Source organism: Ciconia boyciana, chromosome 17 (assembly GCF_034638445.1).
Source record: "Ciconia boyciana chromosome 17, ASM3463844v1, whole genome shotgun sequence".
In the NCBI taxonomy this organism is placed as follows: domain Eukaryota; kingdom Metazoa; phylum Chordata; class Aves; order Ciconiiformes; family Ciconiidae; genus Ciconia; species Ciconia boyciana.
The window spans coordinates 7,194,604-7,217,619 of record NC_132950.1 but is presented as its reverse complement, the minus strand read 5'-3'; the positions used below and the strand labels follow the sequence as shown (position 1 = coordinate 7,217,619).

Below are 23,016 nucleotides of genomic sequence, written 5' to 3'. Positions count from 1 at the left end.
AACTAGAAGCAGTGATATATAGTAGGAAAAATCTCCATAACACAGCGGGTACATAAAAAAAATATCTTTAATTCAATCATATATATTTTAGGACACAGGGATTCTCCCCTTCTCAAGAGAATATTGCTATTCTTATCATGACCTTGCAGGCTATAATCTTACATAAATAACAATGGGACAGATATTCTAGGAAAAAATGGTCTTTTACATTCATAACAAGTGGACTGCAAATAAATATGTTTCGAAGTAATAGAATGGGCTGACAGTATGTGATTTGTCTGTAATCATCCAACACATGCCTTGCTGTGAATGCCCATAGAGTATATAACAATCATGTACATTTTTAACATATACACAGAGGCCCGTATACTCATATACAGGTGAATATTCGTATTAGTTGTGACAATACACAGACATACACATGAAATCAGGTACGTAGAGTCTCTCTCCTTCCTTTTATATACACATGTGTCTCTTCTTTCTCACTGCAGATTTCAGACTTTACAGGTGGAGCTTGAAACGCGATGTAGCTAGTACTTGGGGAAAATCTACCCCTGCTGAGACAGAAAATCTAAAGATACCTGGAACAGTTGAAAAGCCAAAGGTTACCTTGTCTTACTGCTGGGGTAACAAAATTGCCTGCTAAACAGCACTTTTAGGCAATTTTATTGCTGTTATCAACAGAATGATTTTGCTTGTAGGTGGCTTGTCCTTTTGCACAGAACAGGCCTGTCTCTTAACCACTGCCTCAGCAAAACTTGTGTAGATGATAGTCTTGCTCTCATTGCAGTTCTAACAGAAACAGTTGTTCATTCTCTTGCCTCTCCATATTACGGGCATGTACCTGTCCTATTTGCCCAAGATGGGAAAGTTTGCAGTTGAAACAAAGATGAAGCCCAGGTGTTGATGGCTAGAGTTATCGTCAGAACTCCTAGAATGTTGAGTACAAACCCAGCTTTGGCCTAGAATTATAAAAGAGAAACGTTATTAGTTGAACTGAGTACTTTTTTCCTTCCCTGCTGATTAGGATTGTTTGTACGTTTAGACTTTCTCTTTGGCCTTTTTTCACAACTCCATCAGAACTCCATCAAATTACATTTAAGCTGGTTTTCTTCACAAATATAATTTGTATTAAGGGAAAATGAGTTTCCATTGGATAAAACTCTTAAACTAGAAGTCCTGAAATCCTTTTAATCCACTTATGTAGTAGGACTTTCTCTTCTGACCTGGTATCTGTCTCTAATGTTACTTTGGATTTCTTCTTGGATCAGTTATAAATTAGAAAAGTAATCAAGAGACATGGCATCCTTGTCCATCTTGCCTTGACATATTGAGAAGGGGCATCAGGGCAGCCTAGTGAGATGTGCTAGGCTTTCCCCTAGTCCCTGCAGAAGGAGCGTCCAGATGATAGGACTCTTTGACATCCTTATGATCTACATTCAGGCTTTTGGAACAGTTAGACGTTGCCATTTCTCATTAACAGCAAGCTCTTGTTGGAATATCTTCAAGAGGCCTTGGGTCTTTTTCAAAAGCTCAACAGCATCTTTTAAGGTTCTGTGTATATACTAGAGTCAGCATGACCCTTTATTAATTCACACATGTATGTTCTTCTTTCCATTTGACTTTAGCTGAGTACAGTGAGTTTTCTAACACTCTTTCAAGAAGAACCAATATTAGAAAAAGGAAAGATCAAAACTAGTGATGAAAATTCTGAAAAGAATGTGCTTTTGCTCACCATATCTATAACCTTGAGTTGTCCATATGAGAAGACAATGGCATTAGGAGGAGTGGCCACTGGGAGCATGAACGCCAACGATGCAGAAAGTGTACAGGGCAGCATGACATAGAGTGGATTGAGGCAGATCGCTTCAGCCTGTGCGAGAAGGGAGAGCAAAGATTATGGTTTTGAGATACAAAAATGCATAGAAATCTTTTTGCAGAAGACTGATTGTATTTGTCCATGTCAGAAACCTCATTCTTTCCCAAACACTGCAGCCACTCATATTTTGGTTTTGCTTTAGAAACTTCTAGACAGTGCCTTTGTGCAGCAAATGCAAGAATTGATTTTGTGGTCAGTGCTTTGTGTTCCTGACTGCGGAATCTGATCACCGCTGCAGTATAAATTAATAATAATGGTTGTAGTCAACTCTGAAACCAGGAAAAAATGTAGAGTGGCTTCAAACTGGCTAAGGACAAAATTAAATTATCAGGGGAAACAGGGTAGCCCAAACTCTGAAGGTGAGTGGATCAGTTTAGGGGTTAGCTGAAGTCTGTGCAAAAAGATTTTGGTGGAGCTTATTCCAGTTTCTATCTGGAACCAGCTTTTCACACTGCAGAACTATGTCTACCCCAGCAACAGGAATCTTCTATGGAAATAGAAAAGTCTGAATTAGGTCATAGAGCTTGACTAATGCTATCACCTTCAGAGACTTCTGGAAGGCTAGTGGTCAGAGTGAAATACAGTAATGGAATGTTGCAGGGAAGCAAATGCTGTTGCTGTCTCTATGCAGAACAAATAGGAAAAAACAAGTACAGCTGGCAGTGACCTCATGAGGTTGTTTAGACCAGAAGGCAAAGTCTAATATGCCAATGAATTTAATCCCTTTACTTTTCACCAGCAATGATTTTAGAAAGGTTGAACTAAGCACAGTGTGTGTGACTATATACGCATGCACATACATACATATATATATTTTTTAAGTCTTGTATGCCTGATTGGATACACGAACCAGTGCTTGGCTATGTCAGCCAGTTAGTTTTTATCATTGAGCAGATATATGCTTGGAGAAGAGTTGAAAGCTGTCCTTATAAGAGTATTTTGAAACGCTGGAACTTACCATTGAAGCCAGAATAGGGAGAAAGAGGGTAGTGGTGGCCACATTGCTGGTGCACTCAGTGAAAGTGGCAACAAGGAGACACAACAGGAGAGCAATAGCTGGATGAGGGATTTGCTGCAGAGGAGTCAGTTTGCTACCCAACCATGAAGACAGACCAGATTCCTGTAACAGAGGAAAGAGGTCTGTCAAGATGGAGAAGAAAATAGCCACATCACAGTCCAATTACATTTCTCATACCAATTTTACCTTCCCTTCTTATAGGAGTTCTCATACAAACTGCTTTCTGTAGAAAAACATATAAGAAGCAATGCTCATAGACATGATAATTCAGTAGGTTAAACAAAAATAAATGTGCTTTGCCTTCCAAAGAATTGGAAAGAAGAAGATACTACATTTACAGTACGTTATTGATAGCAAATAATTATCTCTCTGTGCAGGCCATTAGTTGTACATGATCAATATTCAAGGCTTTTTAAAAATCTAAACAAAGGTCTTTGAACTCACTTTCTAAAATACTTTCATATATCTTAGCAGATACTCTAGCAACTTAATGTAATTTCATCACATTGTCCGAGATCTTGATCAACTACCTGAAGCTTTTCATACCTTTCATCCTTCTCAGTCACTGAAAAGTACCAGCATCATCCCTATTATTCTGGGCTGTAGTTTGGGCATCGTTATTATTCAGCTGTTTTTCTCAAGAGAACATATCCTAACTGTGCCTGTCTTGCTTCTTCATGCATTATGGCCTAGCTTTCTTACTGTTCTGCAACCACTGTTCTTCTTTATGTCCTCCCTATTTCATATCTTGGCTACTTCACCCTGTCTCTTCTGACATTGAAAAGTGCTATCTCGCAGGAGAGTTGAAAGGACTAGTCTAATTCCCTATGCTAGGGCAGGATCAGCTCTACCTAAATTCTACCTAGATAGATGTTTTTCAAACTTGTTCTTAAAAATCCCTAGCAGTGAAATTTCCAAAATCTCCAAGATATTTTTTTCAAGTGCTTAACTATCTTTACAGTTGGAACATTTTCCTACTGCTTAATCTAAATCTCCTTTGCTGCAATTTAAGCCCTTTAGCACCATCAGAATATAAAAAAGTGTACTATTTTCCTTTCTGCAGCAGCTTTTATATATTTGATGACTTATTCTAGAAAACTTAATGTAATTTCTTGAATCTTTGCTTTTCCAAACATGTTTCCCAGAGATCCAGTCAGTCTTACTACCTTCCTCTGAGCTTTTTTCATATAGCCCACATGTTGTTGAAGACTGATATCCAAAACTGAATGCATTACTGTACCTGAGGATTTACCAGTCCTGAGTGGAAGGATTATATTTTACATGTCTTATATATGATGGTCCTACCTATAGTTTCCAGTTGTTTGCTTTTTTCTCAGTAGCAATATAAAAATACTGACTAGAATAAGGTGTATGAGCAGCTTTAAAACTTATCCAGTCATTTCCACATCTTGCATTTCTGAGACTTGGTTATTTCTTCCTATTTCCCATATTGACTTGCATCCTTGTTTTCTAGAAACACTTTTAGAGGTTATTGTGATCTTTGAATTCTAAACTAGTATTTCCAGGCATTTGAAGCCTTTTCCAATTTGTTTATTGTCTATAGATTTAAAAAATGTATTGTCTGTTCCATCATCTAAGTAATTACTGAAAAATAATTTGTAGCACTGGACTCCTGGCAGATGCCTGCAGAAGTACCTCAGTACATCCTCCAGTTTGACAGCCAGACGTTTTTATCTGCTCCTGAAGGTTCTCTAGCTAGCTCTACATGTGTTTTTTAGTAGTTTAATTTAGACCATATTTCCATAAGTAGTTTGTTTGAAATAGTTTGGGGACACATCCTGGGCACATATCTCCTCATGCTTGCCACATCAGTTAAGTTTTATTTAATAGAACCTTTAATGTATTGGGGTAGTTTCTTAATCATCCACTTCTTTAGAAACACAGTTAATCATGCTGCCTTGATCGGTAGTACGATCCCAGTTGCATAGGCAACAATAAAGATTTGTTCTAATCACTCCTCCTAAAGATAGTGAAGTCTGTCCTACTGCCACTAGCTGAGGAAATGTGTTTGGTGCTACCAGCATGCCCTCTTGCGTTCTAGGAGAGCACGCATGAAAAGCACGACAGAAAACACCCAGGAAGACACAAATACCAGGTAAGCAGAGGAATGTTACCTCACTGCCTTTGGCTAAGGCAAAGCCACCTCCCAGCAGAAACACAATGTTCCATGGCATTTTCTGGTGAACTGTGTTCCAGTCCAAGAGAGCTGGAGGTGCTCGGATCTTTGGCTTGCTGCCTAAAATCCAGAAAGATTTTGTAAGCTGTGTTACATCCTCCAAAGAAAGGAGGACTTCTTGGTGGGAGGTGAGTTTAGTCTGAACATCAGGAAACGCTTGTGTCAGCAAGATCAAGTAGACTGTGGAACTATCTCCTAAAGCAAATGATGGGAGCCTCATCAACAAAGATTTTAAAACTTGACTTGCAAAAATACTAATGAATGATCTGTAGCTGCTCCAAGAGGCATAGTAGAATAAAGGCGAGAGCGAGTTAAAAGCATGGCAACATATCTGCAGAACTGTATGTGTTTCTGTAGAGTCATGTATTCTCTCCTGAAGACTCCACCTTCAGAAGCTTTTACATATGTGTATACGAGAGTCTGGGACACTGCTGGGATAAGAGTTTCCTACTTAAATTACAAGAAACAGAGAACTTTTATGGGATATATGCCTTGTCTAGCCTAAAGCATACAGCTGTAGCTATGCAGGAAGCGCAGTTTGAAATCTTGATTAATGTTTGAAATTTCCTTTGTAAATCTAAAATATAAAACTTCCCGGGTACCTATTCTGACAGTTGATTTTTGATGCCTTCAGTAAACTTACCTGTTTGTTGTTTATCTCTGTCACTGTTAGAAATGTTGGAAGGGATGATGAACAACAAAATTGAAATGAAGATGGCAACTGTAGCATCAGTGACATAGCTGCAATAGATCAGTCAGAAATTTAGTCTAGCCGTGTCTTCATCTTTATGAAATCTAGCCTACTTCGTTTTTATTCAAAGTGAGGAGGAAAAGTGGTGATACCTTGTATTGTTTTTGTTGAAAAGAACTGTTGCCCAACCTGGTATGAAACCAGGGTCTCTTGTAAACCAGAGCAGTACCAGTAGTACGAAGAGGATCAAAACTGCTATTTCTGCAAATTTAATTGAGCCCAATTTCTTGCTCTCTTCCTTGATAATGTCATAGGCCCGTTGCTCCTTAGCCTTTGCAGAGGCGTTTGCAGCACAACCAAAATTCTTCTGAAAACTAGAAAAAAATGGACAAGACATATCAGAGAAATTTGCCAGATATCCTCAGAGTTAAGAATCCAAATTTTATACTCAGTCATATTGTCTTTTAGATATATGTATTTATATATGCATATGGCAATTATATATAAATTACTATCGTAGCATTAGCAGCCATAGGTGTTGGATAGTAACTGCGTTGTACTGTGTACTGCCAAGATGATCAGAGAGAGGCTTCCTACCCCTAAAAGCTCATGATCTAAACATAAACAGGTGTGCTGTCTGGACACGCGGGGGAATAATGACAATGTTTGTGATCCTCAAAGCTATATGATCACCAGGAAGTAAACAGTTGCCAAGCTTTTTAAAATTACAGAAAAGGAGAATTTTAGAAGAGGAATTTGAAGACAAATCTACCATTGCAGGTATTGCAGAGCTCTTTCCATTTAAAAGAAAGGAGGTTGGGGATAATACAAAAGTGATAGGCTAAGTATTAAACAGGTAGTGCAAGCCGGTTGTACGAGGTGATTAGCATTGGGAACTGGCACAATACTAATCCTCTAGGTCTGTAGCAACTCTCGTCACAAAGGTATTTACCAGCTATATGTAGAAATAATTTTCCTGGTTTGAAGCACAACAGTCTTTCAGGACATGAAAGCAATGCTGCAGAACAGGTGTTACACAGTTATAACTTCCTGTTTTCAGCTACAGAGTACATTTAGCTGGGATTTGATCAGGTTCCTTGGAGAAAAGGTTGCAGTATTTTAACAAATACTTAGTATGCTGTTCTGCTAGTCTCTGTTGTACGTGAGGGCTTTGTCCCTTGCTGTCTTTTGAGTATAGGCTCATCAATAAAAGTATCACTTGTGTTACAACATGTAATGAGTACTTGCTAACAGGCCTGTCAGGTGCATTACAGTGTGTAAAGAGTACTTACTTAAAGCCCAAGTACAGTATCTGCAGCCAAATCCATGTCAAAACCAGTAACACGATCATGGTGGGGAAGGCAAAGGAGAACCAAGAGGCAAAGTTGATGATATTGCCATTGTTAGGAAAGAGCCTGTAAAATGTAGATGGCTGTGAGTGTCCAAAATTCTGCGTTCTCTTTGTATTTCATTAATGATTCAGAAAAGAGGAGGTACTGTGAGGCCCACTAAGGAAGAGAAGCTAACTTCCCAACAAAGTTACCAAATTTATATTTTCCTTCTCTGTGTTGGCTGGAAGTCAGCTGTAGCAGAACGATGCAGTTTATTGGGTATGTAATCCCAAATTCAACCAGACTTACTCATCAACTTGTCCTTGCAGTACCAGATTTGGCGTTGTCCCAGTCAGAGTTGCAATCCCTCCAATACTGGCTGAGTAACAAATACAGAGAGACATTCCCTTGCAGAATTTCTTGTGTTTGTCCTCTAGCAGATTTTCATTTATCTTTCTGTCTTCCTCGACTGTCAGGACATGACTATTACCTAGGTCCCAAGACAGGAACAGAAGAGTAACAGAAGCTAGATTGGATAGGAAGAGATCTTGTGTCTGCGTAATTCAGTATTTCAAGGCTAGGACACAATGGACTCAAAGCTGAAGGAGCCAGAATTCCTCATTTTAAGGATGGCATTGTTAATTCTTTGATCTTCTGTCCATTTTCACTGATTGTCTTGATACAGAGCAGTTTTTCAGAGGAATAGAGTTTGAAACGTGTGATAAAGTCCAAACGTACTGCTGACACTCCTCGGTGAACTAGGGCAATGTCTGAACTGCACATGGCAAGGAGAGAGGCAAGAATTCAGGGAGGTACAACAGAGTCAGAGGGGTTGGACCGAAGGGAACTCGTTCTGTACCAGCACCTGACTGCTGGCACTGAGATTTACATTCAGAAACACTTGAGTTGTCTCAAAGATGGGAAGAGGGCGAGACAGCTGGTAAAGAGATATTGTTGCATGATTGTATATTTTTGGATTAGAAAGATCATTTTAATCCCTAATCTTCTGGCATGAAATAGGCCAGGAATTTTTCCTTGGAAATTCCCTGTTATCTGATAAGTTACACAGCAGATAATAATTGAACTAACATAAATATACAGGGAAATATCAAGCCTAATGTAAAGGCTTCAGCTAATGGAGAATTTATACATTTTGTTGTTTTATTGATTAGTTATCGCTTTGTATTTTCAATCTATTTCTAACTTCCACCAAGTCAGTAGATCTTACTGTGCTTTTGTCTGGTTCATGGAAGAGCCTCATAAATGCTGTCTGGTACAGACAGGATGCTTTAGGTACATTCTTTTAGAATTTACTAGTAACTGTAATGACGGTGAAGAAGGCATCGGGTCATCCTCCATTATCCCGAAGAGAAAGACACCCATAACCCACTCACCTTTTTCCTCTGTTTCTTTGGAGCTATCTGGTTTAGGTGGCTCTTCCTGCAGTTCAAAGCCTTTATTGACATTTTCAGATGCTTGGCCAGTTGTGCTAGACTCCATTTCTGACTTGTGCAACTGTTCCAACACTGCTTGTGCTATTGGGACCATCATGGCAGTGGTGGCGGTATTGCTGATCCACATTGACAGGAAGGCAGTCACAATCATGAAACCCATGAGAAGTCTGAAATGAAAAGGTTCAGAACTCAGCGCTGCAATGCCCTTTTTTTGTTACAAAGCTTTGGTTACAAATGCTGGGTTTGGAAAATGCTTAGCAATTCACACCTAGCACTTCCTCTTACCCTAGTCCGCTTTGTGAATGTCACAGTGAGATTTAACATAAATTTTTCTTTTTGCAATTTCAGCCAATTGTACTTTTACATTCTTATGACTAGGAAAGTGGGAGCAGGTATCTTGGAGCAGTTTATCTAGTCAGTATCCTGCTTATTCTGCATGCTTCTGAGGAAGACATATCATCTCAATAACACATATTAATGTATTATAATATACTTTGAAGAGAAATTGCAAACTGAATTTGATCCCAAATGGCAATCAGTATAAGCCGTAAGGAAGATGATCTCTTTTTTTTGTAATTTTATCCCACCTCTGTCATTTAAGATTCTCTTCTTACTCATATAAAATTCTAATCCTTGTTTCAGTATTACTATGTTATTTGTCTCAAAATTATTCTCTAGATGAGATGTAGATTATATATTAGATGAAAAGGGCTTTATCTTGTATGCATTTTTATTCTATTGCTTTGTAATTTCCTTCAGTATTCCCTCTTCTCATGATCTGAGACAAATTAAATAGGACCATGTAGCCTCTGCATAGCTTAAAGTTCTAGTCTGGTAAACATTTGTTGTTTTTAAAACAAGCATCCACATATTTTCTCTTCTCTTTGCAATCAGTGTAACAGTTAGAGAGTATATGTTTTCTGTGTTTCAGCTGTAGTCTTTCCTGATTGTCTAAAGCTGTGCTTCTGGCCAAGCCTAGCAGCACCCTTGTCTTCTCAGAATTGACTCTCTTGTTGCTATTTCTCCACCTAAAGCCATTTGGAATTCAAAAAAGAGGCACCAGGGCTGTAACACATCAAAGGATCCCCATTTGCAAGGTTTTCCCAGGCACTAACTCACTTGGACTGTAGAAAAGCATTTGTAGGATATGATTTGCAGATCACATAGGAGACTACGGGCAACTCTGAGATAAGAACTAATGCCATGAAGCCTTTTATCCCACAGCGTTTTCATGACAGTTACTCACAGGGCTGGTCTGACACCAGTGATAAGCAAGACCCGCAGAGCAACGCGCTTGTGTAGGTGCCATTTCTCAATAGCGATGGCCATCAGCAGTCCCCCAATAAAAAGCATATTTGTGTCCTTCAAATACTCCCCACAGACCTGTAACATGGAACAAGGGAGAGAAAATAGTGACAAGAAACCAATGTTTAGAGAGAAGGCACTTTCTGAGGGAGGATCTTGTCCCAAAGACATTAGCACGCAGTAACTATGGATTGCATCTAAACAGTGAATTTGCTTTGATTTCAGATTAGCAGCTCCACCCACAGTTCACTCTAGGCTCATGCAAGTTCTGTTCCATAGAGAGGACAGATGATTCCCTGTGTAACAATAGTGCAATTTTCTCTTCTTTGCACCACACTCTGGAAATCACCCTGGAAATAATCGCAGAATAAGAGAAGCTGACTAAGAAATACATAGGCAAACATGTATAGAGTAAGATCTCTTACTGTTGTTGAATCCATGATATTCATTAGCGGGAACAGCAGGACAGGAAAGAGAGCTGTGACAGCCAACGGCAAGGCTTCCGTGCACCAAAACAGTGCCATCACTATGATAACATAACCACATCGGGCTTCCTGACAGAAGAAGAGTACATGCAATCAGAACAGACTGTATGTCCCACTTAGGCTTGAGAAGGCAACAGCCCATAATTATATTCATTGCCTGATAAAGGGATTTGGGAAAAGGTTATTTTCTATCTTTCTTTCCCATCTATCCTCCTACCTATGCAGATCCTAATCAAATGAAAAACTATTCAACAACCTTGTCAGAACTGTGAGGAAAAGACTGGGGCCTCCAATGGGGAAAAACAAGAAACTTAGGAAAAGAACAAATTGATGACTTTGAACCTTTCGTGATAAGGAATTGGTAGTCCCTGCATAGACGTCTTGATTTTGCTGATGGTGGTATTTTCTTTTTACATATATCTTCCTTTGAGTTGCAGAAATAGTTACTGATCCAGTCAAGGTTTCTCCACCTTTTTCTCCGCATGTTTCAGGACATGGCCCAGATGAACCCCAGCTAATTTCAACAGCCTGGATTCCTTGTACTCTAAATACTTTTATCTATTTTTCATTGGATTTTTAGCTTAGTACAGCCTTTGAAAGGCTCACTGACAAGCTGGTCACAGATCAGTTTCAGCTTCCACTGGCTTTGACTTGTTTCTTTGAAGAAAGTATGAATCCCTATTTCATGTACTGTCTTTCTGAGAAAACATTGATTTAGTTCTGCTTTGGACAACCACTTCAATTTTTATGTAAAAATATTTAACTCAGTCCCATACACTCAAAAGAGTCAAAATAACGTGTCACCATAGATTTTCCTATGGCTGGGCTGATGAAGAAAGCAAAGAAAAGTAACATTACAGTGTCTTCCTCATTTTGGAACTAGCACAATAATGGGTGCCAGCAAATCCAGAGGAAGAAAAAAGTGGATGTGTGGTCTTGGATCAAGGGTGTCCACTAAAATATACTGAATGAAATGAAATGAATGAATGAAAATGTAGTAATGCTTATTGAGAAAACAATGAAGAGATGGAAATGGTAATGGCCAGATTATAGAGAAGTAAACCAAGGAGCTGGAACAGTGGCTGGCAGGATCAAACTCGTGATGCTTTAGAACATGCTCAGGACTTCTGAACATGGCATGGAAGTTACAGAGCTGGTGAAAGGAAAGGATGAACAGGGGAGCTGAATATTCTGGAGAAAGAAGATAGCGATCTAGGTGGTAAATTACCAAAGCAGCAGGGTTGGAGAAGTAAAGCTGAAAGAGATTCATGAAGAGATGAAAGCATACCTTTTCGAGCCTTATTTTTGAATGAGAGCAGTAAGAACCTTAATTATACATCCCATCAAGCACTGAAAGCAATTTTTCATTTTGATGATCCTTTTTTTCCCATTTTTGTTATTAAGAGATGCCAGTGGGTGCCTTTTGAGAGACCCTAGCAGGGCTTTGGAACATATATCATAGGCACAGGGCTATTCTTTTCCAGCCTGCTGTGAACAGGCTCACAGTAAAAGCTAGAATAAGGCTTTTCACAAAGTCGGTTGTCCTGTAAGGACATTCCTCTGTCTTGAGACAAAATCTTTAGCATTGTCTGCCCTCATTTGTAATAGTTTAGTGTCCAGTGCTATGTCATTACAGGGCAGGTTAATAGCTCAACAGAATAGAAAAATGTGAAGTTCCATCCTGTAAGTTGTCCGCTTACAGCTCTGCATGCTGAGGTACCAGCTTTTCCTGCTTAGCAGTACCGCCATGCGCAATTCTAACGCAAGAAATCTTACAGATTGCAAAGGGGAAAGTCCAGGACCTTTTGAAATTTTGTGTTGTAGCTGAGTACATAGAAACCAGAGAGAGTCATTTTCAAAGAGGAACTGAACCAAGACTGCCAAATTATTCCACAGGCATACCAAGGACTTATTGTATGGTAACAATGATTCTTAGCAGTTTGGCAAGGAAGTTTGAACTCATGGCCTCAGGACAAAAAAAAAAAAAAAAAAAAATCTCTGGCACCTTAGAACTTTTCTGATCCAGATCTCTTTTAACTTCAGTAACTCTTTTGCCTATGAAAAGTTAACTAGCAAAAAAGTACTTTTTCTGTTTTTCTTCTTAGTAAGCTTTTAAGTGATAGTTTAAGCTATTTTATTTGCATAGCAAGGGAATAGGAGGACACGCATGATCCGTTACCACATTTCACCTCAAGCCAGTGCCACTCTATCATTCTTGCTTGCAATCCTGTGGTCATAGCTCTGAAGTCTCTGATAACACTCAGAAAAAGAGCTGTGAGGAAGAAGGAACTTTGGGACAGGCTGCACCAAAAGACAGGGAAGAGCTAGTGAAGTGAAGAGGGAAGCTTGGCGAAGGAGACCAGAAACTGTGAGTCAGCAGGGACTGGGAGACAGGCAGGCACAGACCAGAGGACAGAGCTAGAACTTGACATCCAAAGAGCAGTGACAGGAGAGGTAGCTTGGGACTAGCTATTTAATGATGCTGGGACTGTAGTAAGAGAAGAGCTTAGACCTGTCTGAGCTCTGTCATGAAGACCAGAGATTAGATCTGTCTGCATGAAGAGACTGGAAGTGGGAGAAATAAGCCAGAGTGAAGAAGCAGCAGAACACTGGCAGTCTGCCTGCTCACAGTGCTGTATTTAAATGATTGATGTCTCAGAAATACCTGTCCCACTACTACAGGTTTTTGAAGTTAACTTTTTCTGAAGGAATCCTAAGCAAGGTGTCTTCCAAAACTTGACATTTTAGATTTTAAATTGTTTGGAAAGATTCTTACAGACATATGCTAAAAAAAGAGTGAAATACATATTATTTTGTCCTTATGTATTAGAATACCTTGTCCCTCTGGCCAAGAAAAATGCCTCTTCTATCTGGCAATGACAACAAGGAAAAAATTAAAAGAGGATGTGGACTGGATACTTTTAGAAAATCAGAAGGGGGATTAAAATTGAGCCTTAGATTGTAACTTAGGTTCACACCTATGAGCTTCAGCTTAGAAAGTCCTTTGCTAAATCAGTTAGATGCAAAGCAAAAGTTACAAAATTGCATGTGACTGAACATTATTCTAGAATATGAAATCACAGGTGTATCTGTTCATCTATGTCCTATTGCTTTTGTATTCCCCCACTATCAGTAGTCAAAGGGGTCTGCTCAGAAAAAAAAGGTCTTCAAGCAATAAATGAAGTGCCTCTGAGAAAGAATCTGTACGTTCTCTTCAGATCTGTCACTTAAAAGGAGCAGCTCTAAGGAGAGACTTGGAGATTCGGCTCTCAAATTCAATTTAGAAAGTTCTTACCTTGGTAGGAACAGCCAGAGGCAGAGGAAGAAACAAAAGGGGTACCAACACTATGATCAGGTATTTCCTGAAGGCTAGTGTCATCTGCAAGAAGCCAGCCATGGTGCTGGAGCTAGCCCAGTGCTGAAAGGTCTGAGGTCTGCTGCTGCAGGCTATATAAGCACTCGGGAATATTAACCATTGACCTCAGGAGGCTGGGTGTTGTTTTTGGAACTGTAATCAGAGAAAGAAGGAAGAGAACAAAGAAGGGAGGGGACAGTAAAAGAGTGTCAGACCAGGAACTTTCTTAAGACAATCTTCCTGAGCACTGGTAAATCTAGGAGAGAATTAACTCCTTGTGGACCAAGGAGGTTTCTTAAAAGCGTCCTGAAACGACCTATGCTTTGTTTAAAGAATATTAATGTTTTGGTCTTTAATAATGCCTTCTTTGAATAGGTACCGTTATTCCTCCCATAAAAAAGAGAAAACGGCTCCCTCCATAATAGGTTGAAAATTGTTTTTAAAATGTAGAGTACTGAAAAACGCATGTGCATCTGTAATACTCAAATATAGATATTGGAAACATCTACACAAAACGTTATATAAACATCATTGTATCCGCTGAGAAATTCTTTGGGTAGCAAAATCCACTAGAGCGGAGCTCCTGTCACCAGATGCCACATCAAGTCCCCATGCAGAAAGGGACTTGCAGTCCTTACCACCTGAGAGCAGGGACACCCATCTTTATGCGGTCCAGGGATGACCCTCATGACAATTCCATTTTCTTCTACTCAAAGAGCAATAGGGGAAATGTTAAGGTGTGGTCAGAACTCGGTTCCTCCCACGTGGCAGCCCAGTATGTTATAAGCAAGGCTTAGGGCCAAAGAGTGAACCTAGTAACTCTTTCTGACATAGCCTGTCATATCTCAGTGGATTGGGAAAGACTTGGCTACAGTGCATCGCTTGGCAGGTGTTGGGCTATTTTTTTTCCACCTTCCTGATCTTGCAGGTTTATAGGCACAGCTTTGGTAGCTTGCAGGGTGTATTGGGGGGAAAAAAAAAAAGTGCTACTGGGAAATGACCAGCAATTCTTGTCCCACGTGCAAGAAACTTCCAAAATACAAGCAGTGAATTACTTGGTTCTGTAAATACACTAGAATGGAATGGAAGTTTTTAATTCTAAAGGGAGTGTCTTGTAATGTCATTTTGATGTCTTTATCTGGTAGATCATGCAAGTGCATACTTCAGATATTGATGACATTTCCATTTTTGGTATAAATTGTCACAGCTCTGTTTATAGCTTTCTCAAGCAGAGAGAGAGAGAAGCACAGACATTAGGTCATCTGATGTCAGCTCCACAAAGTGCTTCTGCTGTTTCTGTGTCTCATCCCTTTTCTGCTGGGGCTTGTTTGCTTTCGATAACATGCTTATGATTGAAAAACAGTGGGGTTTCAGCTGTCAGAGCTGCAAAGCTCTCTTGCAAGCCTGACTTAAGCATATTGCTCACAAGAAACAGCTTCGTGTTAAATAACTGCCAGTCCTGAGCTTTAGCATTTCACCCTTGGTACAAGAGGAATGAGAAAGAGCTTTCAAATGAATTATATTTCCCCTGCCAATTTTGCATCCACTTGATGTTGAATTAGTGTCTGAAAAGGTGCAGTGACAAAATCGGCCGATGCCAAAGTAATTTTCTTACTTTCTACTCTTATGTCCTAAGGTTGCAATCAAAATCTAAAAGGAAACCTCTTGTTTTCACATCTCTATGACGAAGGCTGGCCTCCAGCTGCAGTCTTGCCTGTGGGATGAAAGAAACAATGCAGAAGGACCTCAGCGAACGAATCGTGCTTGTTCTTTAGAAGCAGCACATCCACAGTGATTGCTTCCACTGCTACGCGAGTCCTGTTACTTCCAAAGATGCTATAAATGAGCTCTGTAAGCGTGTTACTGCAAAATGCGTGGTTTATGTTTTCAGGGGGACTTGTTAGAGCTTTACCTGTAGCCCATTAATGCTCCCTCAATGGTGTTAAAGGAGAAATGCCTATTTACATTACTTTGGAACGACTCCAGTTTATATAAACGGGTTAATCTAATACTCCGAATTGTGTTCTTTGAATTTAAAGAACAACTTGGTCTTTGCTTACTGCTCTGCGCTTCGAGGCAGACCAAACCTAACAGGAAACCTAACAGCACAGCCAAAACCTCTTGTGCATCACAGTTTGTCCTTTAGAAAAAGAAGTATTTTCTAGTGTGGTGTGAATGAATAGAAACGATTACGCGTTGCTAACGACAACATTTTTTTCAGACCCTAGTGCGTTTAAAATGGTGGTTGACACTTTTTTTCCTTTGTTTGGGAGATAAGAAAAAAAACCAGGCGTTACGTTTAAAGTCCTTTAACCGCCAATAAATGACAAAAGCAGGGTCGAAAGCTATGCATTTAGCAGGGATGCACCGCCAGGCCCTGGGCCCCGCTCTCGCTCTCGGCGTCGCACGGCCAAGGCGGAGCGGATCCGCTCCTCCTTTTGCAGGAGGAAGGGCGGGCGACGACCGGGCACTAACCCCCCCCCGCTCCTCCACCGGGCTCCCCGGCCGGCGGGGCGGAGCGCGGCGGGGCCGGGCGGCGGGACAGCCTGTCCGGGCGGAGCGCTCCGCTCCTCCGCCCCCGCCGCCATGGCCGCCCCGCCGCCGCCGCCGCCGCCGCCCCCCGCCCGCCGCTGCCCGCCGCTGCCCGCCGCCGAGCCGCTCCTCTTCCTGGCCACCCTGTCCCTCGGCCTGCAGGGCCCGCTGGCCACCCAGTACCTCTGGGACCGGCTGGGGACCGAGCGCGGCTACAGCGGCCCCAACGGCAGCAGCCCCGCCGGATGCGGGAACGGCAGCGGGAACGGCAGCGCTGCCGCCGACCCCCTGCGGCAGGTGGGAGACGGGCCGGGGGAGCGGGGGTGCTGCCGCCTCCCGGGGCGCTCCGCCGCGGCGTTGGGTGCTGGGTGCTGCCGGCCTGGGGCCTCGGGTGCCCGCGGTGCCTGTTTCTCAGGTGCCTGTTTCTCTTGCAGGAGGTGGAAGCGCTGGTCTCCCACTGGAACCTCTATATCAACCTGGGAGGCTTCTTCGTTGGTCTCTTCTCCGTGACCCTCTTCGGACCATGGAGCGACAGCGTGGGCCGCCGTCCGGCGCTCGTCCTGCCGGCAGTGGGTATGGCCGTGCAAGCGGCCATCTATCTTCTCGTCATGTACCTGCAGCTGCACGTTGCCTACTTTCTCCTTGGACGCGTTTTGAGTGGCCTCATGGGAGACTACAACCTGATCCTGGCCAGCTGCTTCGCCTACGTGGCCGACACCAGCGACAAACGCGCACGTACATTTCGCGTCGCCATCCTCGAGGCGTGCATCGGCATTGCGGGCATGCTGGCCAGCATCGGCGGCGGGCAGTGGCGCAAGGCTCAGGGGTACATCAACCCCTTTTGGCTTGTGCTTGCTGCCAGTCTTGCTGCCGCTCTCTACGCTGCTTTCTGTCTTCAGGAATCGGTGAAGCAGCAGAAACCAGCCAAGCTGTTCACCCTCAGTCATTACAAGGCTGTCTACAGGCTGTACACGGCCCCAGAACACTTGAGCTCCAGGCGGAAGCTCGCTCTTTACTCCTTGGCTTTCTTTCTTCTTGTCACTGTACATTTTGGAACCAAGGACCTCTTTGTTTTGTACGAGCTTGGCTCCCCTCTCTGCTGGGCTGCTGATCTCATTGGGTATGGCTCAGCTGCTCGTTACCTGGCTTACCTGAGCAGCCTGGGAGGGCTGCGGCTGCTGCAGCTCTGCCTTGAAGACACCTGGGTGGCAGAGATAGGATTAATCTCCAATATTTCTGGACTGGTTGTGATTTCTCTTGCTACTACAACACCACTGATGTTTATAGGTGATGCCGAATTCTTAAATCCCTATATCTCGGGCTCTTAGCTTAGAGATGCCAGGAGATGCAGGAGGGCAGTGTGCTTCTGGGAGTTCAAGCACGTGGAGGAAGTTCTGCCTCCGTTTCAGCTCGTGTAACAACAAAACTCTGGCTCGCTAGCAGCGCAGTTGGCCAAACACTGAAGTTGAAAGTGCAGCCATATAGTTCCTAGAATATTAGGTTTCCCAGAAGCTGTATTACGCTGCGGGCACAGACTGAAGTGCATTGTGCGACGCAGGAGGGTGAACTAGGTCTAAATATAGCAGGGAGAAACTGCCTGGAGCTACAGATTTCTGGGATTGACTTTGGAGACTTTATTTTTCAGCTGAGCTTCCCCTAATGTGCTGTATCTTGCTCACAGGTTATGGCATTCTGTTCCTCTCCATGGCAGCCACTCCGGTCATCAGAACCAAGCTCTCCAAGCTGGTCAGTGAGACGGAACAGGGTAAGGAGTTAGCCCCTATACTTAAGCCAGGTCCTGAAACACTGTCTTCTTGGAACACTGAAATCAAACTGCTTTGGGATGTTAGGACTTCCCTGGCTCCTTTGGACTCCTGCGCCTCTGCATTCACCCTCAGGCCCAGGGCAACATTTTATTTTTTCAGAATAATTGTCGTTCATCCGTTTAGACTTGCTACATTTTCAAGATGAGGACAAGAGAAGGAAAGCAAGATGCAAAGTATTGCATTCAAGCTCAGGAATAGTTCATTCATCCGTCTGTTCGGTTCTAAAGCTTTTACAAGGAGCAAGAGTTAAAATGGATTATATAACGAGCAGAAGATAGTGATTTCCCTGACCGTGACTCTTTTCTGTAGATCAGTAACAGTGGGAAGAAACCTAGTGTTGTTAGAGGGTTATATCATTGACCATGGTGAAAGATCACGGATAACCCATAGGAGGAGTGTATTTGCCTTTCTTCCAGTAATTTGGTTGAAGAGCTTGCACTTGCTGTTAAACACTGCATAGGAATGCCTCTGCAGGCAGACAGAGGGGAGGAGGGAATCGGGGTGGGAAGGATCGAAAGGTGACTGCACAATCCATGTTTCCTATATTAGGATGAAGGTGGCACACACTTGATATCAGATTTATGGTGCTATAAAGTGCAGTCTTCTGCTGTACAATGTTTAACAAGCAATAAGATGTGCTTGGCAGTAAACAGGGCTATATAGCCCTGTCTAAAGCATTTACAACCCATCTGAGATATAATATCCCTGGTTAGCTCCTGTGATACAAATTCTGGAGGTCAGTGCGGTGGTCCTGGCTACAGAGAAGCTGAGCTTGACAGGTTTGGCCTGCCAGGCCAGCCCAGCGTGCCTGATCTCTGCTCCGAGCTCTTGCTTACCACTCCTGACAATGCAGACACCGGTTTTCTGATCAGAAGTGCGAACCCTTAGAAAAGGTCACAGAATCCCACTGAAGGAGGTGATGTGGTAAAGACATTTGCAGGCAGGGCCGTCTCACCATTAACCTCTCGTATATCTTTTCCAGGTGCTCTTTTTGCTTCTGTTGCCTGTGTGGAAGGGCTGTGTTCACTTGTGGCTACAGGAGTGTTCAACTCTCTCTACCCTGCCAGCTTGCACTTCATGAGGGGATTGCCGTTTCTCTTTGGGGCTATAATTCTTCTTATTCCAGCAGCTATTATTGGGTAATTTACTTCAAATTTCTAAACTTTGCCATAGCACCTGCGAAGTGTAATATGAAAAATACTATTTACTCTACTTAGGATAGAGGCTCACAGTTTTTAAGGCCTATTTTCAATTATGCTTATTAGAGGGTGTTCAGTGCCTCAGTAAGCAGAGGTACAGGTCCATTTCTTCTGGCATCTGAATCCTAGCGATAAACCTACAGCCCAAGTAATGTAGCTGCCGACGTTCAAAGTGCTTCAGAGTCTTACTCCACCCTCAGAATGGAATCCAAAATCTGGAGTTGAATTTGAAAGTCCTCCTTTACGGAAGAGATGGAGCTCTTTCAGCAGTCTCTCTTCCTGTTGTTTCTCTACTAATTAAAGCAAAAGTTGTGTCATGATAGAAAACAAATCCCTTGGTAAGTCTTGGGAGAGGGAACGTGTTGGGATTCACAGTAGAAGTGCAACAGCTCCTGGCAGGGTCATTTTGTTCTGTTCCTTTGAAACTTTAAAAGTCACTTCATTCAGCGACATCCCAGTGTGCCTTCGTAGGCTCTAACTGTTCTTTCTTTCTTAGGTGGATAGAAATCTGGGACTCAAACCATGGCTACAGTCACTTCTCAGATGCTTCCCTGTCCCCTGCAGATGGCTGAGCAGCAACTTAGCAACAAGGAATTGGCCAGCTCGGCAGTGTCCATCTGAAGGCTGCTCTTTATTCTTCCCTTGAAGGACAGATTAGTGTGGGAGGGACACCCTGCTTGTCCTTACTAATTTTTAAATGCCAAATAGTGGGAAATCATGGCTCTGACTACCAGTAGGAACTCAATTTGCAGATGTGAATGCCTCCTCTCCGTTCGGTTGGCTCATCTGTCAGAGAAAACCCAAGAGACCCAAAAGCCAATCAAGAGTAAAAGCTATTGTTGGCCATTTGCAAGGCCAGTTAGTGGTTTGGGGTTTGGTGGGGAGGGAAGGTTCTGTGGCATGCTTTTAGTGGTGAGAGAGGACTGAATTCTGGTTTAATTGCCAAACACGTTCCCCTCTGAGAACTACAGTGTGCAGCAGATGAGCTGTTGGTGTGGGTGAGGCACAGACCAAAGCCTGCAGAGCGAGGCTGAAGCAGAGGTACCCAACAGCGTGCTGTTGAGGAGAAAGGTCTGCGCTCCGAATCAGTGTGTTGTCAATAAAAAATGTCACATGCCAGACTAGGGTCCTGCAGAAATCCTTATGATGAGCGGTAGTTTACCACAGGAGTGCTATTGCCGTCCTTATCGATTAAACTAGCTTTAACTTCGCAAGTTAGAGGTGTCTGAGGGAGAGAATCTAATGCACTAAGTGCTCGTAGTGAGGAGTGCCAGTGGCATGTCCTGCCTGTCTCTCTGCAGCTCAGCCCAGGATTTCAAAGGTATTTTTGAGAAGTAATAGCTCGTGTGAGAGTACTAAGGTGCAAGTAGGTGCCTTAATTGCCAGTTGCCCAAACTGATGAAGTTAAGGCTAAAATTGACAAAATTGGGTCTCCCTAACTGAAGACCCTTACGCTATGAATTTGAGGCCCCAACTGTGATAAGTGTGCCCTAGCGTCATGTGAAATCACTGCTGCGCTTATGGCAGAGCCAGAAGCAGTCCTTCCTCATCAACACACGGCGCTGTTGGGATGAGCTGGTGTGGGGACAGGACTAGTGTCTTTGGAGATAAAATTATGCCCCAAAATTTTATGTTGGTGACCTCATTTCTGCTGCCCTTTTCAGGATACGTTGATGCCAGCAAGCAAACCCCACGTTCATGGTACTCATAATTGTTCTTTTCAAAGCACTAACTGTATTGCCTCAATCCTATTTTCTTCAAACTGCCATAAACCAGCAGTTCTGTGTACATTGCATTGCACACACTGTTCAGATGCATGCAATAATGTCCTTAACCATGAAATTGCTTAGCAGACATGTTACTTTCAGAATAAATAAAACCTCCATTCTCTTTTATGGTTCATAAAAAGATAGCTTTTCTCGTACAGCTGTTGATGTCATTTGTGTTTGCCTCGTTCTGTGCTTCTCTCCGTTATTTTCATGCTTCTTCCTTTATTGAAGACTCTGCAGTAGAGAAGCAGCAGCAGGAAGTTATCTGTCTTGTGGAGAATGAGCGTGTGAGAGTCCTGAGTCAGGAAAAATGCAGATTCGGGACTTGCAAGCAGCCAAAGCTTGCTTTTCCTGAACACCGGAGTAAAGCTTGCAGGAGTGCTTAGTCTGTAGCCTGTCCTTCAATATGCAGTAAATGTGAAATACTTATATGCAGCTTTGTTCCCTGTTCACTAGGAGTTTGTGATAAAAGCAGGAGAATTGGGGAGTAGAGAAGCAGGAGGTGGAGAAGTAGGGAGGCTTTAAGAACTTAGTGTTGTGCCACTTGATCTGTGTAGTTATGCCAGTGGACATAGGCAGGAGTTAGGTGTCTGACTGACAGGCTAAGCCCAGAGTTAGCCTCTCTGAGGAACAGGGCATGCTGTGAGTGTTGCAATAGATGGCTGTAGCTGAACTGACTGTGAAGTCTTCTCTACCAACAGACTCCATGGACACCAATGCTAGCAGCTGCTCAGTGTTGTGCAGTGAAGTGAAACTTGTGTACTGGCTCTGCTTTCCTGTTTGTGTCAGTGTGCTTGCAAAGCAGAAATTCAATAGGAACTATTATGCTCTATTAAAAAAATTAAAACAAAGTTTTCCTAGCCTGTCCTCCGAGAACTACAACCGTGAGGCAAATACATGATCTATGCATCGTGACTGTGGGTCCCTGGGACCAGGGACCCACAGGTAGAGGGTCCCTGGGGATGCAGTGAGCTACATCAGTCCATGCAAAGATGAGCGTGAGCGTGGGTCCCCGCAGAGAATGGTGCCTGGAGAATGTCAATTCTGCTGCCCCTTCAGAGGATGAGAAAGCATGACGGCAAGAGAGAGCAATTGTGAGAAGGCTGCAGGGAGAGAAGCATGTGACACAAACAGAAAAGAGATGGGGATTTAGAGTATAAACCAGATTTATTAATAATGTCTGATAGAGCAACTTTAAACACTTTCTGACATGACATAGCGAAGGAATAAGGAAGGGTGAGAACAGAAGGATTCGTTTCCTTGAGACTGTCTGCTCAGACGGGAAGGGGCTGGGTATGGGATGTTTTGTCAAGAGCAGGGGGAGTTCATTAAGGTGAAGATAAATGAATGATGGGGAAACAGGAAGAGTCACAGTCTGGGCAGCTGGAGCGTGAGATGGGAGCTCATTGCAGGTGAGATGACTAAGCTGTAGAGAACAAGTAAATCTCATTGAATGGTGGGTGAGGAGGTTAATTGCTAGAGAGCTCCTGGGAAACAAGATGCAATAATCTTACTATGTATTACTGTCGGGAGAAAAATCCTTAGGACTGTTTGTGTGGGACTCCTTCAGTGGCCACGGAGGCCTTGACATTCAATCAGTTACTCACGACTTTTCCCTGAAGCAGCTCTCAAGTGGCTTTTATCCTTTGGCAGATTCACCTTTGGGCTCATCTGCTGGCTTCCTCGTATTTAATCTGGAGATTAGACAGATTCTATTTCTGATGAATGCTGGGCAGATATAGCTATTAACCTTTCATGGAGAACAAAAATGCCATTAACTGTGATCTGATAAGAACTATCCATAAAGCTGTGATTAAGCACGAGAATTTAACTTTTTTTTTTCTCAAATGTCGATGGATCTAAGCCAAAAGGAAATGTGTTTGTGTTCCTGCCCGTTAAGGCAGGCAGTGAGGCTTCGGGGAGAGCCAGGAGAAGGACAAGGTGGCTGAGACTCCTCATTACCTCCTGAAAGGGT

At 42.7% G+C, this 23,016-nt stretch overlaps 2 protein-coding genes across 3 annotated transcripts; one reads left to right on the top strand and one right to left on the bottom strand.

Moving 5' to 3' along the window:
- Window positions 1–830: 830 nt before the first annotated feature.
- On the bottom strand, window positions 831–13,757 carry SLC13A2 (solute carrier family 13 member 2). Its single transcript, XM_072881983.1, has 12 exons — window positions 13,656–13,757; window positions 10,301–10,429; window positions 9,817–9,953; window positions 8,513–8,737; window positions 7,426–7,614; window positions 7,078–7,200; window positions 5,938–6,159; window positions 5,738–5,835; window positions 5,033–5,154; window positions 2,838–2,999; window positions 1,736–1,873; window positions 831–962 (listed from the first exon to the last, which is right to left on the bottom strand). The coding sequence occupies exons 1-12, from the start codon at window positions 13,755–13,757 to the stop codon at window positions 831–833; spliced, it is 1,779 nt and encodes a 592-aa protein (XP_072738084.1).
- A 2,482-nt stretch (window positions 13,758–16,239) lies between these two features.
- Window positions 16,240–21,733, top strand: SLC46A1 (solute carrier family 46 member 1). Of its 2 annotated transcripts, XM_072882339.1 has the most exons (5): window positions 16,240–16,544; window positions 16,682–17,534; window positions 17,929–18,012; window positions 19,056–19,212; window positions 19,769–21,733. In XM_072882339.1, the coding sequence occupies exons 1-5, from the start codon at window positions 16,302–16,304 to the stop codon at window positions 19,842–19,844; spliced, it is 1,413 nt and encodes a 470-aa protein (XP_072738440.1). In that variant the 5' UTR covers window positions 16,240–16,301; the 3' UTR covers window positions 19,845–21,733. The 2 variants fall into 2 exon arrangements, with proteins under 2 accessions (XP_072738440.1, XP_072738441.1); XM_072882340.1 differs by lacking the exon at window positions 19,056–19,212 and having other exon boundaries at window positions 19,769–19,912.
- The last annotated feature ends 1,283 nt before the right edge of the window (window positions 21,734–23,016 follow it).